The sequence below is a fragment of the Equus caballus genome, chromosome 11 (genome assembly GCF_041296265.1).
Source record: "Equus caballus isolate H_3958 breed thoroughbred chromosome 11, TB-T2T, whole genome shotgun sequence".
Taxonomy (NCBI): domain Eukaryota; kingdom Metazoa; phylum Chordata; class Mammalia; order Perissodactyla; family Equidae; genus Equus; species Equus caballus.
Window position 1 is genome coordinate 25593207 of NC_091694.1, and position 16710 is coordinate 25609916.

General features: G+C 49.2%; 2 protein-coding genes across 5 annotated transcripts in view; both read right to left on the minus strand.

Moving 5' to 3' along the window:
- Positions 1-378: 378 nt before the first annotated feature.
- On the minus strand, positions 379-7134 carry SLC35B1 (solute carrier family 35 member B1). Its single transcript, XM_001502482.5, has 9 exons — positions 6643-7134; positions 5884-5987; positions 5162-5292; positions 4842-4872; positions 4096-4253; positions 2745-2871; positions 1865-1971; positions 1557-1710; positions 379-991 (listed from the first exon to the last, which is right to left on the minus strand). Exons 1-9 carry the CDS (start codon positions 6849-6851, stop codon positions 939-941), a joined length of 1074 nt encoding a protein of 357 aa, XP_001502532.3. The 5' UTR covers positions 6852-7134; the 3' UTR covers positions 379-938.
- Positions 7135-9308: 2174 nt separating this feature from the next.
- Positions 9309-16710, minus strand: part of FAM117A (family with sequence similarity 117 member A) — a 57508-nt gene continuing 50106 nt past the window's right edge. For all 4 annotated transcript variants that reach the window (XM_070226277.1, XM_070226275.1, XM_023652700.2 and 1 more), the window contains 4 exons: positions 16294-16428; positions 14975-15176; positions 13637-13787; positions 9309-10543 (listed from right to left, as the gene is read on the minus strand). In XM_070226277.1, coding sequence (XP_070082378.1) covers positions 10243-10543; positions 13637-13787; positions 14975-15068 — 546 coding nt within the window. In that variant the 5' untranslated portion in view covers positions 15069-15176; positions 16294-16428 and the 3' untranslated portion in view covers positions 9309-10242. The remainder of the gene's footprint in view (positions 10544-13636; positions 13788-14974; positions 15177-16293; positions 16429-16710) is intronic.

The following is a 16710-nucleotide window of genomic DNA, read 5'->3' on the forward strand; positions in this document are numbered from 1 at the left end:
GCAGTGGGCAGGTGGCTCTGCTCCATGCTCCGCCTTCTCCCCCCATTGCCACCCAGAAAACTCAACAGTGGCTCTACGCCAGGACTCAGCCGCCATGCCTTCCACCAGCATGCCTTTCAACTGGCAGAGGCTGGCATGGTGACACCACGGCACAGCCAGGATGGCAGAGGACTGCAAGGCTTCAGTAGCTGAAGGGGGCAGAGGAATAGCCTAGCCTCCCCAGGAGGGGGCTGGGTAGACTGAGAACAGACACAGAGATGGAGGGAGGGAATCAGACCTTCGAAAGCCGCTCATGACATATACACTGGGTCCACTTGGGCCATTGGGTGAGTTTTGGCTGAAGGGGAGGCAGTGGGGAAATGTGAAAACACAACAGACTCTGGCTTGGGCTCATTTATCCCAACCTCAAGGGAAGTTTCTTGAGGAGAGAATATACCTGTAGTTTTTAAAGAAATATTAACCCACCAGAGCTTTAAGAGAGAAAGTGATTTTTACATTCTCTGGCTCTAACAGCCAGCTACCTGTCCTGGCATATTTAGACCCTCACCTGTGGGAACAGAGGCTGCAAGCATAACTACACAGTCTATCCAAGTTCCTCCCTATAATGCTTAGGCTCTTGGGGAATTAGCCATCCAACCAAACTGGCCACACCCAAGAGGGAGCAGCTTGGGCAATGAGCAGCGAGTTCTGCCTCTTCCCTCTCTCTTTCTCTCTTTACTTGCACTAGGTTGTGCTCCAGGTCACCAAGAACAGAAACTGCCAACTCTGTCTTGTTAAAATCCAAGTCCTTTTTTTAGAATATGTGATTTTGCTTCCTTTAAAAAAAAAAAAAGACTGGAATACAGTCCCTTATCCCTATTGTGTCCATTTTCCCAAGAGATGTCACTGTTGGAGATAATAACTTAAATATTCTTGGAGTGGAGGTAGTCTCTCTCTTCCTAGTGGGATGTCTTCTTGGTCCCCTTCCCAAACTTGGCATCAAGACCGAGACCTGTGGAAGGCGAGAAAACAGGCTTAGTTTTATGGGGGAAAATGAAACCTATCAATGATTGGGGGTGGGGGGGAGTGTCAGCCTTGGTTCTCCAAAATTGGGGTTTTAAATAAAATTAATTTCTAAACACTGGTTTTATAAAACTCCCTCAGAAAAAAGAGAACGGCATCAAATGAAGAAAATCACTCATACTTAATATATACTGTAAGATACTGATTACATATATATATACAATACAGCAAGATTGAAAGAAACTTGAGAGTCAAAACTTATAAGCCAGTTCTCTCAGCTCATCTATAGCAACACTAATCGGTACAAAGTAAGTATAATAATTTTATCCTGCTCAGCGTCTGGGGAAATCAAGTTACTGGAAGGAAATCACTAAAATGAAATGCACATTAGGAAGGCCGGATTAGAGGTAATGCTTCCTTTTCTCTTTTAAAAAAGTTTTCCCTAAAATAACTAAATTTTATAAACATATAAGCAAATTTTAGGGAAAAAAACATAAGGCTCTGTCACTGTCCCTCTGTGTGGCCCAGAAATGCCTGCTTTGGATGGAACTTACCCAAGAACACAAGCACAGTGCCCACCCACTGCATGGGGCTGATGGGGTTGGCGAAGAGGATCACAGAGGCCAAAATGGTGAAGAACTTTCGAGTTGTGGTGATGATGGAGCAGGTCAGGGGACCAAAATACACAACTGTCATGAAGATGAAGCTCTAGAGGGAGAGAAAAAGGTGGGTCAGGCTGGTCACTGGGTATCTGCACAAGGTCTGAAGTCTGCGACAGGACATCAGGACCCATTCTGCCACCCCTCTTCTAGTCAGGCCAGTCTCTTGGGGAAGCCAAGCCACCCCCTCTCAAGGCACCTACCTGACCCAGGGCACTGGTCAGGCCAAAGAGCAGGATGTTATAGATGATGATAGGGTACCTTTCGGCAAAGCTCAAGAACTCCCAGAGCTCTCCAGTGAACAGGATTCCTGCGAAGAAATTGTCAGGAGATGAATGGTGCATCCTGTGTGCCCATACTCACACACACCCCCCTGCACAGGGCCCGCAAAAGTATTCTGAAGGAGGGTGGGGCATGGGAAAATGTATGGAGTGGGTTTGTATTGTTCCATCAGGCGTCCCTATTTTTCTGATTAAAGAAACTAACTAAAGACTCTTCTGAGAAAGGCTGGGAAGTTAATGAGTTACTTCTGCTACAGTGATTGAAAGCAGAGATCCTCAGATGTTGTGGAGCTAATGATCCACACATCCTTACCGTAAGGCAGCCCCCAGCACTGGTCGCCTCTAGCCATCAGCGGCCTCCTCCGTTAACCCCAGTGTGCTGTACAAAAAATACTTCTGCTTCCTACTATCCCAGATTTGAATAAGGTCAGGAAGCACTGATTTAAAAGCAAATGCATTCAGGTTCAAACTATACTCAGTATACACTACATGCCAACATCTCAGCTCTCTCAGAAGAGGACGAGTTGCCAGGGCACCCCATGTTTTACTGCTTTGTGTTCTCCTGTGACACCTGGCACAGGTCTACCCCTGACTGTGCCAGGAACGAGTAACAAGCAGAGCCTGATGGTGAAGGTTTCTCCAAGAAGGTTTCTCAGGGGCTTGGACATAAGGGCATCTTAGAACTGAGGTAGGCCTTTGGCCTGGGCAAAGTTAGCAACTGGCATCTGGGCTAGGGATCAACTGGATGAGGGCAGTGTGCCCTCTGGTGATACATGGAAAGAACAGCAGAACTGCTCCTTACCAGCTCCCAGCAGCAATGTCGACCAAAGGTTGACGTTCAACATCATGTGGTTGGAGCCTGTTTGGTAATGAGCCCGCATGTGGTCCTGGGAAACTCCTGTCAGTCCATCCAGGGTCAGAGACAATAGCTGAGAAAGAAAGGGTACAGCTTGCAGTGAGAAGGCCAACAGGGCCCCTCCTTAACCCAGCACACAGGACTCTCACTTTTGAGATGCCTCAGAAAGCCGCTGCCACAAGACAGAGTCCTCAGACCAAAACGCTGCCAATCGGTCACATGTGGAGGGTGGGGAGAGACCATGCTAGCCCCCTCTTCCCCCAGGCACTGGAATGACAGGCTATCTGAACCACGCAGTCATTATGTCATCTGAGTAGGACAGGAAGCCTACTACTCCCCAACACAACGCCAGGAAGCCTGGCATGCAGGGCCTAGAACAGGCTGAAGTGAGCCACACACATTCTTCCATTAGAGCTGAAAAGAAAATGCAGCCCCAGCACGTTAGCCTCCTGGTTTGGAATAGAGTGCTCCAGAGACTGGATTCTGTGGCCACGCTGCCTAGATTAGAATCCTGGGCAAAGTTAGCCACTAACTCTGCCAATTAACAGCCATGTGACCATGGGCAAGTGATTTAACCTCTCTTTGCCTCAGTTTCTTCATTTGTAAAATGGAGATAATACTATCTATGTTATGAAGTTATTGTAAAAATTAACCAACTAACATGTAAAACATTTGGAACAGTGCCTAATACATAGTAAGCAATAGCTACTATGGTATTCTTTTTAACTCTGGCTTCCAGGTTTCTTGGAAAGCCACAGTGAGAGACACACTACTCCTGCCCTTTTTGCTCTCAGGTCTCTGTGATCTTTTTATTATTTTTTTTTCCTGCTTTTTCTCCCCGAATCCCCCCAGTACATAGTTATATATTCTAGTTGTGGGTCCTTCTAGTTGTGGCATGTGGGACGCTGCCTCAACATGGCCTGACGAGCAGTGCCATGTCTGTGCCCAGGATCCAAACCAGCGAAACCCCAGGCCACTGAAGTGGAGCCCGTGAACTTAACCACTCAGCCACGGGGCCGGCCCCAGGTCTCTGTGATCTCACGCCAGCTTTAGACACAGGCCTCAGAGTCACCCCTTCCTCAGAAGGAGAGCTGAGCTGTAGTTAAATCTTTTAGGCTTCCCACTATGACATGAGCAGAGCCAGAAGCCATGCAGAAAGAGATGAAGACCAGAAATGAGCAGCAAGGAGCATTACAATCTCCCTTAAGACATGGAACTGGTCTTCTGCCTGCCTCAGTGGGGATGTTCCTTGGTTAAGATCACTGGGAAAGGTTGTCTTTCCCACAGGATCACATACCAGGAGCAGCTCTCCATAGCCAACTGTGTGTTCTTCCATCCCAACTACTTTCTTGGGCTTGTACATGAAGAGGGCCACTCCAGCCACAATTAGCAACACACACAGGTACTTGGCCATTGGGTACTTCTTCTTCAAGAGGGTCACTCCAAGGAGCATGACTACAGGGAAAAAACAGAGTGGAAAATTCAGGCATCCATAGGGTTTGATGAGCCCAACACTCTGCTCCTAGGAGACTCATGGGAAAAAAAAATGTCCAAGAAGGAAGGCCTATAGAGGACAAGAGGAGAGTACAAGGGTGGCATCTAGATAAAGACAACTGAGCAATAGGGTTGAACAACAAGTATAACACAGGGAAAAGGAAATAACAACGGTGAAAGGTCCAGGAAGGAACAGGGCAAGGGCGGGGACAGCAGGAAAGAGAGAGAGGTTGGGAGAAAGAAACTGATAATCGAAATGGGATTTGGGGTGTCTAATGACAATATAAACACACACACCACCAAAATGATTGACCCCATGAAGCTGACTAGGTCAACCTCTAGCTCCTAGTAAGGATTATCAGCTTATGCACACCCAACACCACAGGAAGTGACAAAGATGACAGGATGGGCAGGGGGAACAGATGGGGGGAAGTCCCTGAAGATAGTTATGGTGGGATGACAATGCCCGGAGGGATACAGTGCTCTAGCAGAGGACAGAGCGCACTACAGGAAGAGGATGGAAGACGGAGACCATCTTCTTCTGCTTACCTGGGATTGGCTTGCAGGATTTACCAAGGACCTGAAATTAAATTCAGCAAATAATTTCTGAGCATCTGTGATGTGCCAGATACTGTGCTAGGTGTTGTGTTAAGATGAGTAAGTGTGGGGCCTGCCTCAGAGACCACAGCCTCAGAATACAGCCCGATTACAGCCAACCCACCACCACTACACCTCAGATCTGTGGTTCTCCACACTGTGAAGTCCTCACACACACTCTCTTTTTATTTATGTCACAGACCTGAGGGAGGAATACTTAAGCCTTTTCAAACAACTTCTCAGCCAACCCTCCTCCCACCCTGAGGTTTCACCTGAGTTGGGTAGTTGACAAACTGTAGTGCTGAGTTGCTGGAGACCATGGCACCCAGATAGGAGACAGAACAGGCAGCATAGAGCCAGCTCTGAGTACGATCCACCTTGGCAGTGTCAAAACACTGGATCACTGGGAAAAGACAAAAAAACACACAAGGGAAACCTGGTGGGCCTAGGATGGACCACTGAACAAAAGTCAAAGCCACATGAAAGGAACCCGTCTGTCAAGTGAGACAAGAAGCACAAGCTATTTCTGTTCTCTTAGACTGCGAAGTCTCTGAAGATTATTCAACTCTCCAACCCCACCTAAGCCTAACACAAGACCACATGCCGCGCAGGGGTGGGGGCTCATTCAGTTCAAGGGACAAGTTAGCCCTGCTGCTAGTCCCCAGAGAATAAAGAGAGAAAGCTCAAAATATGCTTGAAGCTAACACATAAAGGAAACTCAAAGGGACCACGAAAAAAAATTTAAGTATTCTCAGCGGGGATCTGGAACACAAAAGACCCATTCTCTGCACATTTCTGACTCAGAAGCTGGTTTAATTTAAGGAAAATAGGGTTTTACCCCCTTTCAAAGCCATTAGTTTTATACATTGAACAGAGAGGCTGTGTAAGCACTAAAGGGGGTGGGGGTCTTGAGAGTTACAATTTCAGGTTGGATCACTGCCTAATGCCCAGGAAACAGAGGGGGAACACAACAGATTACTATCCAGGTACTCACAGATCTTGGCAAACACAGCATTGATCGCACATTGGATGAAGACCAAAGTTAAGGCAAAAGTGAATGTCTCCTGCTTGGCTCCCTCCCCATACTTTCCTCTTGTTCTAAGAATTAAATGTATGAGAAAGAGAGAGGAGGAATTAGCATATTTCCATTAGTGTCATCCAGCATGTCCAGAGCCACTGAAAGCTTTGAAATTATCTTGCCTCTCTGGATGTAGGGAGAGTTTGGTAAGGATCACTGGGCTTATTTACAAAAGAGGCTAATTTTACTGGGTCTAGAAACTAGACATCTCAGCCTGCTGATCCCAACCTTTGGGAAAGAATATCCGTAAAGGATGGAGCTAGAGAAAATGCGGAAAATTAGATGGTGAAACGAGGTACCCCGGCAGAAGGGATTTGGGTTACAGCAGCAAGGCCGAGGGCGAAAGAATCAGCTGTCTTGCAAGCATCTGAGAGTTCCAAAGAGGAGCCGGCACAGATCATGGAAACCTGTGTGAGGGTAGAAGTCTCAGCCCGTAAAACCCAGGCCCTTGGAACGAACAAACAAAAGAGCAACTAAGAGAAGAAAAATAACCAGGTCTCGAGAATCCAGAGCCAACTTTCGCGTTTTGGAAATCTGGGGAGGCTCAGCCGCGGCTGCAAAGGTGTCGGGGTGCTGGGAGGGCGGGGTCAAGAGGACCGCGAACCGGGCAACAAGGTTGGGGAGATGGGGCGGAAAAGGGGGATGTCTGCGTTCCGGCCCCAGGGATCCGCTCACATCTTTTCCTGCAGGATCCCATAGTAGAAATAGCAGACAAAGACGCCGAGGAAGCAAAGCGGCAGGCGCAGCCGGTCGGGCACCAGGGAGCTGCTAGCGGCCATGAGACGCCCGGAAGACCCGACCGGAGACCCGCTCACAGCCGGCAGGGGCAGCGGCAGCGGCGACAGCTCCAGCCGGACATCGCCGACCGGCGACAGGGACCTCATAGGAGCTGCATGCGACCGCCACGCAGCAGGACCCTGCAGCCACCGCCAGAACCGCCAGCTCAAGGGCGGCCAAAGAGGAAACCCCTCAAAACCCAGCAACCGCTGCCAAGGAACAGGGACCCGCCCTAGGACCTTGACCTCGTCCCTGGTGGCCAGGGGAGCCACATGCCCCGAGGTTAACGCCTCGCCCTCGAGACCTTCCGATCAGGCAACTCCGAGGACAACTGAAACCCAGAGCTCGCCTGTATGGCCCTGGACATACACGGGCGTTGAGTGATGACGTATAAGGATGTGGAGATCACCAATTGGCTGCGCTGTGCGAAGATAGACAGGTGGGCGGGAAGGAGGAGGTGCGGCCGGCAGGGCAGATCCAACAGGCTTTTCCCCAGTCGGCGGTCAGGCTTCTGCTGGGTCCTAACGCCAAGACCCTCTTAGTGGAGCCTTAGTGCCCCCTAGCCGCTGCCGAGCGTCAGGCACTCTACCCTCTCTAACAGAAGAGGGTCCAAGGCGCAACTTTCGAGAGCGGTCCTTCTGGGGCACAAGATCACTAGGCTTCCAAGGGCCGCAGGGTTCTTGTCCCAGCTCTGTCACTTAAAGGAAGGATAATCTACTCGTGTCACCTAAATTCCGAGCCACAGTTTTCCCAGTCTGTAAACTAGGGATAGATCATTTATGATAGCCACCTTGTCGCCTCTTGACTATTCTGAGGATCAACTGAGCTGAGGTTTGTGAAAGTGTTTTATAAACTGTAGTGCGCTGTGCAAGTTCAAGGTTTTATTAGTCGTTATTCTTTCTCAACGCTGATCTTATTTCCTCACATCCTGGAGGTGGAAATAGAAGCTTAGTGATGTGAATTTTCTTCAAGGTCTTACAACTCACCAACAATGGAGCAAACCCTCTGCTGCCCTGCAGATTCTTTCCCATTAATGAGCTCCTTGTTGGACCCCTCCCTCATCCAAGGGCTTCCTCCTGCTGGCACCAAGAGCTAGGACAAGACTGACCCCAGGTCTTCCCACTACCAACCCCAAGCCCCCATTTAATTGCACTCTGGGCTGCTGGCTGGGTAGAGGCTCCTTCTCCCCTTCCAGCAGCCTGCTCCTTTGGCACAGCCTCAAGCTAAGGAAGGAAACCCGGGGCCGCACCACACCCATCACTCCGGGCCTGAGTCACTAAGGCTTTGGGGGTAGGCCAAACATCTTTTTGGGGGAGGGGTAGGAGATAGAAGACAAGGTCTGTCTTCAACCCCCTGTCTCCTTCATATTAGTGGGGGAGGGGGAACCCCTACAGATTTGCTCTCTTGCACAGTGGCTCACTCCACTGAATCAGCCCATGATTTCAGGACACCAAGCAGCAGCTGGCTTCTAGTCCCACCTCTGCCTCTTTACCAGCTAGGACTTCAAACAATTCACTTGACTTCTGAGTCAAGTTTCCTCATCTGAAATTAATGGGAATATAATACAAGTGGGAGAGTGCTGTGATTAGAAGCATGGGCACTGGATTCAAATAATGTAGTTCCCAATCCTAGCTCCCCAACTTCATATTTGTGTCTGTGGGGGACACAATTCTATCTTTCTGTCCTTCACTCATTAGTACAGAGGGCTTTACCACATTTCTCTTTGGGTTGCTGTTATTTCAATGACATTTTATGTAAAGCACTTAACAAGGTATCTGATGCTTACCAAGTCAATAAATGGTAGCTGGGATAGCCTGGCTTTGGAATTTTCTTGAGGTCTCAGCAGATAGGTGCAATTGTAGTTATTATGACTGCCCTTGAGGTAGTCAGCTTTTCACCCATACAATGGGGATAATGTGTCTTTTTGTGAAAATGCTTTGTAAATTGCAAAGCACCATCAGAATGTTGGGATGGTTATTCCCATTTTGCCCCAGAGCCTGAGAGCTCTTACAGGTGTGGCACTATAAAACTGAGTGCCTGCAAAAGGACAAGAACAGTTTCTTCTGCGCTCTGTTTTGTGAGTACTCACTGAGATGGAAAGAATACTCAAAAGGAGCTAAAGTTTCCCTAAAACTGTGCTTAAGAGATTCAGCCTGAACGCCATTCCCTGGTCTTGTTCCCTTTGCCAGTGCCAAGAACAACCACAATGTCAACCTGTCTCCCCCTCAGTCACCTTCATTTCCTCTCTGAAATCCAGTCTCCCTAGGGAACCTTTCCAGACTCCCCCAAGAATGGAAGACTTCCCCACTGACTCCTTCCCCCACTTTCACACACTCTTCATTCTGGACAGCTTTTCCATGGACCCACTGTTTATACGTCCACGTAAAGAATCCAGGCCTGGTGGCTTGCGGACAGGGACTCTGTCCATCCACACAACACCCACACCCATGTCATTATGTGTTACATAAAGGCTCCTCTTGAAGACAAGGATGAAGTGATCAATATAATACCCTCAATCTCCATCCTGTTCCCGCTCCCCTCAAAAAATTTAACAGAACCTCAAGTTGCTGGGAATACTTATTTATTTGGTCTATTAACACCAAAATCTGCAAAAAACAACTTCTAAACACAGGATAAGAAAACTTGAACATTAACATTCTTCAATTTTGTGTAAGCTCTGCAGTACGGAAAATATACAAACTTCAAACAGCTGCAAAAATAGTGTCTTTGGGAGAAAATAGAGTTTCTACATCGATACAAGAAAAATAGGCATTTTTCTAATCCAACCCAGTCCTGGGGCAGGTGGAGGGTGTCAAGTTGCCACTTGCCACCTGGAGGAATGCCAGCTCTCCCTCTCCCCTACTACCCACCTGGGGCCGGGCAGGCTGGGCTGCTGCTTAAGACAATCTTAGTCAGGGTGAAAGCGAGATGAAAATGCCACTTGGGAAAACACTTGGTTCCCCCTCTGCCAGCAGCTGGATTGGTCAAGTGTTAGGGCCCTTTAGGGCTGCTTTGGTCAGCTCCTCCAATGAGAGGGAGGCATGTGGGTGAGGGCTGAGAGGACGGGGTTATCTATCTTCCCGTCTCCTCTGCTGTGTCTGTGGAGGAGAGGGGAGGAAATCTGTGGTGTCCCTTCTCCTTCCATCATGGTCAGCTTGCTCCATGACAAGGACAAGGGGCCTATATATAGTCCTTTGGACTCACACTCAGGAGTGGGGGACCCAAGATCTTCCTGGTGAGTTTTCCACCAAGTGAGAGAGGTGGCAAGAACACAGGTGTGACTTGTGAGCTGCCCAGCTGCTAGTGGAGAAGGCAGGTCCCCTCACATTTGGAGGGGCCAGTGTCCATCGGAAAGAGGACCCGGGGCTTTGACACAATAAATGAAAGTGCTCGAAGGCCGAGAGGGAAGGACTCCTTCATCCCCCTCCTCAGGGGAGCTAGGGAGGGGCCTGCCACCAAGGCACTGGTCTCCACAGTAAAGTGGCGGGGGTGGTATCCTCAGACCACCAGGGAGCTCTGGAAAAGCACGGGCTCTTCTGATGGCGGGGTGCGCTGCCACGGCTCAAACGGCAGCGAGGAGGCCTTGGAGGCCTCTGGATCCTTCCGAGGTGGTGGCCTGGGGCTGGCAGGGGGCAGGGGGGACCCCGGGCTCGAGGGGCAGTTACGGAAAATGAAGCCCATGCTGGGGAAGAGGGGCTTCATCAAGCTCACGGGGCAGAAGGCCGAGCCGGTCGGGTTGAAGTGGACTTTGTTCTTGTCGGGACAGGAAGTCAGGAAGGCCAAGTCAGGACCTGGGGACCTGGAGGATGGAGAGAGAGACACATAGACATACATGTGTACACACACACACACGGAAACAGCCAGTGAGAAGGGATGAGAGATGTCATGGCATCAGGGAGTAGGGAGCTGGGTCTTTGTTCAAACAGGATGGTAACTTGAGCAAAAAACGAAAGGCTACTGAGCAACAACCAGTCTTGAGGCCCCTCAGCTCCCCATTTGTTAGAAATATTGCTAAACAACAGGAAATCTACTTTAGCTAGGAACAGGAGGGATTGATGTTAGACAGGAAGGAGAACTTTCTGACAATGTGATTCTAGAAGAGGAAACCAAGGGATCTTTTCATTTGAGAGATTTCATCAGTGAACAGTGTTTGGGGGCAGACCACTTACCTGAAAGCAGAGACTCAGGCAAAGACTTTCTAAGACTTTTTATGGCCTAAAGCTGGGTTTCTCAGCCTCAGCACTATTGACATTTTGGGTTGGATAATTCTTGGCTGTGGGGGGCTGTCCTGTGTATCCTAGGATGTTTAGCAGCATCCCTGGTCCCTACCCACTAGATGCCAGTAGCACCGACACTAGCCCCACCCCCCCAACCCCACTTAAGTTGTGACAGCCAAAAATGTCTCCTGACATTGCCAAATGTCCCCTGGTGGGAAGAATTATCCCTCATTGAAATCTACTGGCCTAAAGAATCTCATTCTTGAGCATATTTGAAAGGTGTGATTTTCAAAACCCTCGCTGGGAGGAAAGGATAGCAATCATTGTGAGAAAGGCAGCCAGAGCTTATCAGGAGATCACGGTTCTAACTTACCATGTGCTCTTGGCCTGACCTGTCTCACCTTTATCGTGGACAGACTCATCCTTGACTTTCTGATCATGTAGGGGAAATGACAGGAGGTTAAGTCAGAGAGTTCTAAAGTAAGGAACACTTTGATAAAAAAAGATGAGGAGTGTCTGGCACACTTCGAGGGTGAAACAGCCCTGAGAAGTGCTGGTTGTGAGGATTCCAGGTGAGAAGACAAATGTGCAGGAAGACGGGGAAGCTGTTACCAGTGGTTCCCACCAATGACCTTTCTTTAAACTTTTGCTTGAAGTATAATATATATACAGAAAATATATATACTTAGTGTATAGCTTGATAAGTTGATAGCCATTTTAACTGTAGCATTCTAATAATTCCAAACCCAGGAAGAAGAGCAAGGCATGAGGATGAGGGCAGAGGCTGGCACAGAGTGAGAAATATAAAGAAGTGAAGGCCTGGGGTGCCAGAGGACTCCAGTGGCAGGTGTGCCCTGACTGAAAAGGGTTTAAAGAATCCCACTTTGGGGCCAGCCCAGTGGCCTAGGGGTTAAGTTTGCATGCTCCACTTCAGTGGCCTGGGGTTTGTAGGTTTGGATCCCCGGCACGGACCTACACATCGTTCATCAAGCCATGCTGTGGTGGCATCCCACAAACAAAATAGAGGAAGACTGGCACAGATGTTAGCTCAGTGACAATCTTCCTCAAGCAAAAAAGAGGAAGATTGGCAACAGATGTTAGTTCTCAGCCAATCTTCCTCACCAAAAAACAAAACAAAACAAAACAAAAAATAATTTAAAAAAATAAAAAAGAATCCCACTTCATGGAGGGATGGAGAATGAATGCATGGGAGAGGGAATGCTCTCAGTGTGTGCATGCACACATGAGGAAGGTGACCCAGAGGGGATCATATAACGCTCGAAGGACATGAGGGCAACCAGCATGACCCTGAACAGCTTGATTCCCTCCCTGAGAAATCCAGGCCATCTTACAGGGTGGGCAGCTAGGAAGAGGAAAATGTGACAGAAGAACCACTAAACATAAGAACTTCCCAAGAGGAAAGTTCATACAATGAACAGATCCCAATGAGCCGAGAATTTCTACCCCAGGAAATCTTAGAAAGTAACTGACAGATCACCATCACTCTTAAGGGTTAACATGGGGGCAGGCAGCTAGAAGAGATGGTTTCAGACCTCCTCTGGCATTATGAGTCTACAAAAGAATCAAGACAAGCAACAGCCTGATTTCCACAAGCAATTCCAGATTGTAATGACTCAACCACAACGTGGACTGGGGAGGGGTACAAGAGCCCGGAGTCTGCTTAGGCTACAAAGTCTGGCCTCTCCCCCCAACTCCATCCCAGATGACCCAGCGTACTTGGAGATGCTCGGTGGCCATGGTTTTCCCCCGACCTCCCTCTCTGGGTATATATGTACCACCTGCTACTACCCTGGGTGGACTTCTCCCTCATCTGAGGTACAAAAGGAGCCATTGAGGCCCAAAACCCTGTCCTAGCTAACTCTCCATGCACACAGATGACTAAACTTCTTGACTGCCATCGAAACCACAACTTCCACGGTGGCTCTGCCCCCATGAATATTAAGTGGCAGGGGGAATGAAAGGAGTTCTTAGCAGAGTGCCTGCTAAGAGGGGCTGTGTGGGCACTGGGAAAGGTTGGCTCTCGAGTCTCACTGCTAATGGGAGGGAACTGTAGCAAAGAAATCCACAGAAGAATGACTTCTGAATTGTCCAATCTGGTTTGGGAATATTCCAGAGTCCTTACTTGCAAGGACTGGAAATTTCTGTCCAGGGGTTCATGACACTTGAGCCACTGCAGCTGCAGGCTGAAGACTTGACTCAGAAGCAACCAGAAAGCTGCTCAGGCTCCCTCTGCCACTCTAGTGGGGACGAGGCCTTTCTAGTCTTTGCCTGAAGAGAACTAGTGTGTTCTCTCTCTCTGATTATGGTCTAGCAAATTTTCACACCTTCCTGGGGGATGGAAAAAAATAGAAGAAACAAAGGGTTTAGGTTTCAAATCTCTTTCCTTTCCAGCTCTTGCTGCGCTTGTGGCTGGCATGTGGGCAGAGAGCAGGTTTCTATGGAGATAATGATAAGCAAAGATTTAAGTGCTCAGAGTAGGTAATGTCAACAAGTTTGATCATGGAAAAACTGCAATACCGATAATCTGAAGTTGACACCATCTCTAGGACGAGAGAGAGTCCGAGACTGAAGAAGGGCCTGTCAGGTGGGACAACACGGGCTAACCCCCCATCCTCGTCCCTCCCTGGCATGCCCCATCCCTCTGATGTACTCACGTGGCCTCTTCAAACACACGCACTCTCTCACAGCCTTCTGGGGGCTCCCGTTTGAAGACGTAGCTGTGATTGGGCCGAGGGGAGGCGGCAAAGACAAGGACTGGAGATGGGCTGCCATCTTCAGGGACGGCTGGGTGGCCTGGAGAGGAGGCTGCAGAGAGAGCAAGGCTGAGTCCAGTGGGGCTGAAGGAAGGTGTCTGCTTTCCTCAGGGCAGGCCTTGGTGTGAAGGGGAGAGACTGGGAGACACAGTAGGGTGGGGGGCAGCGGTTATGCTAATCCAGGTTGTCTGTATATACTCTACCTTAAAAAAATCTTTGAAACAGCTCACAAAAATACATATGCTCTTATACAGGATAAAAAAGTACAGTTGAATTGATGGGAAAATCAGGTCTAATACCAATGCTATCTTCCCAGGAGGTCGACTGTGATTGGAACTCCCAGTCTCAAACTGAAAGGAGTCTTAACTTCTGTCTCTCTCTGCCTTCTTCCAAGACTGCACCGCCCTGCCTGCCAACATACCACAGCTTCTTCCTTTCCACAGTCTTGAAAATCTATCCCTTCTTCCAGGAAGAGCTCTTGTACTGACTCAGAAAAGCAATCTTTACTCAACCCCACTTGTGGGATAAAATTCCTCTTGCTTTCCACACAGCGAATACATTTTGCCTAGGTTGCAAATATTGACTTTATCTGTATTTATCTCACATTTATTCCTTGTTACTCCATGCTCTATTTGCCTCTGTGTATTGTTAGATCACGCCCTGGACCAGCCTACCTCACGGCGATGCAGGCAACAGCGCTAGAGAATGGAAGGATCATTGTTACGCGGAGGGAGGGCTGTATCTCGCCCTCTCAGTGAAGCAGGCAGGGCACCGGACAAAGTGGAGATTTGGAGTCAGAAAGCTTGGATTTCCATTTGGGTCAAACCCTGTGACCCTGAGCCAGAGACCACGTTCTCTTCTTTTATGTCATTCACAACACCTCAATAGGTACTGCTGGTAAAGGGTACCGCAAACACCTGAACAGACTCACAGGCTTTCACTTCGGCATGCTGAACCTCCACCAGAAATGGGGATGGGAGGGATTGCTTCTTTGGATTACAGAAAGGATTAAATAAAAGTATAGGTGCAGAGACTTTATATAAATTGTAAGTAAGAATCTATATTGAGGACCATTATTATTACTAGCACGATGTACAGAATAAAGATGACTCCTAAAGATATTGTAGTTGATTAGTAAATAAAAATGCCAGGCCTGAAACTGATCGGAGGCGGAAAAGGGAATGGAGACCCCCATCCCCTGTGTCGGCCCTGCCGCCTCGGCCTCCTCCGCTTACTCACCTTTGTCGTTGGGGATGGCTGCCAGCTCCTCCACTGCACCCCGGTGTTCCTCACGGCCACTCTGGCCAGAAGGCTGGGGGGATGCTAGGGGCATGGAGGGAGAGCTGCCAATGTTGCCAGGCTCCAGGAGGAGGAGGGGGTGATCACAGCTGCCACTCTGAGGGGGAGCTGGGGCGCGGTGCCCATCAGGGACATCCAGGATCTGCCAGGGAAGAGGGTGGGTCACGACGCTCAGGCCTGTCCCTTCAGGCTGGCAGAGCCGCAGTGACCCTTAGGGTCTGCCGCATGCTGTTGTTCTTGTCCTCGATTCATAACATACAGTGACACAGGACACCATTGTCTCAAGTCTCTGATTTTCTCGACCACCCCCCAATCTAAGAAAAACCCCTCCTATTTTTCCTATAGCACTTCGTTCTTCTCCCTCATAGCACCTGCAGCCCAACTTATGATTACATATTTATTTTATGGTTCCACCAATGTGTTACCCCCACCAGGCTGTAAGCCTCATGAGAGCAGGGACCTTCTGAACACAAAGATGAATAACACAGCGGCTCTGTAACCACGGTAGGCCCCTGCAGGACAAGTAAGCAGATTAGTATCAGGACTAAATACCCCCTCCCCCTTTGTAACATTCAATGATACTTGTACTCACAGCTCACCAAGTTGTATGCATGTGATTGGATGGGTATAAAATCCTACATATATGCAAATTAAAAATCAACTAGGAAGTAAATCATAAACTGAGGAGTGTGACTGCTAGAATTATATTACTACTGCCCAACTGGCATTTCCCAATTGCACTGTGTCAGTATAAAAATGTGCCTGAGGCGGCAGAAAAGGTAGCAAATAATTCTGCCTGGCAGTGGGGAGGGGAGAGGGCTACACAGGAGACTGGGCATGAAGGATGAAGGCGTGTCACCAGGTGGAGATGGAGGAAAAGGAAGTGGTAACAAGGCAAGGGGGTCGCTTGACCTGAGGCACAGGTGGGTGAGGGTGATGGCACCAAGAACGCCAGGAACAGTGAGCTGGTGCTGAGCTAAAGAGTGAGGCCTCACCCAGTGCTCCCAGCTGGGGACCTTCTCTTTCTACTCACCACCGCAAAGCCCTCCCCAGTTACACCCACCCAGCTCTGCTGTTCTGGTGGTTAATAATTCAAGTCTAAGAAGCTTAATTTGGGTTCCCTCCGGAGGGTGGAGTGTGCATGTTGCTCTGTGGAAGTAGCCACAGCCTGTGAGCCTCAGAGAACAAGAGTCTCATCTCCCCACATCCAGATTCAGCAAGATGCTGCCGTCAGCATCCAGGACGCGGCCCCCACTCACCCGCAGAAGCTCCTCCTCCCCCTGCTCCTTCACAAACACCTCCTCCAGCTCTTGGTTGAGCCCTTCCAGGCTCCGGTGCAAGCAGGGGCTGAGTCGCAGGACAGGGGACCCTGAGGGGAAGCTGGGAGGGGATGCCTGAGGAGGAGGCAAACAAAGCGATCATTAAGCCCCCATACAGTTATCAGTTCTGACCAGGGGGTGACAGTCATGTCTGCACAGCAGAACCAAGAGAGGAAAGGAGGAGTTGGGGACAGTCACAGATTGCAACAGGTTCATTCAGGGGGGCTTTCTCTAGCAGTTAGGGCTTTGAGAGGTCGAGAGTGTGTTTTATTATCTCAGGAGCATCACTGCCTCTACTGTCGAGGGTGCTGGGCTGGAGGAGAGAGAAATTCAGAGCAGCAAGAAGCCCTTCCACTG

What these genes read in the sequence shown, in the direction of transcription:
- SLC35B1 (XM_001502482.5), bottom strand. Translation starts at nt 6,851, where the DNA reads ATGAGGTCCCTGTCGCCGGTCGGCGATGTCCGGCTGGAGCTGTCGCCG. An exon ending in GACATTGCTGCTGGGAGCTG is followed by an intron (nt 1,972 to 2,744) that starts GTAAGGAGCAGT and finishes ATTTCTTCGCAG; the next exon opens with GAATCCTGTTCACTGGAGAG. An exon ending in CACTGTGCTTGTGTTCTTGG is followed by an intron (nt 992 to 1,556) that starts GTAAGTTCCATC and finishes CGCCTTCCACAG; the next exon opens with GTCTCGGTCTTGATGCCAAG.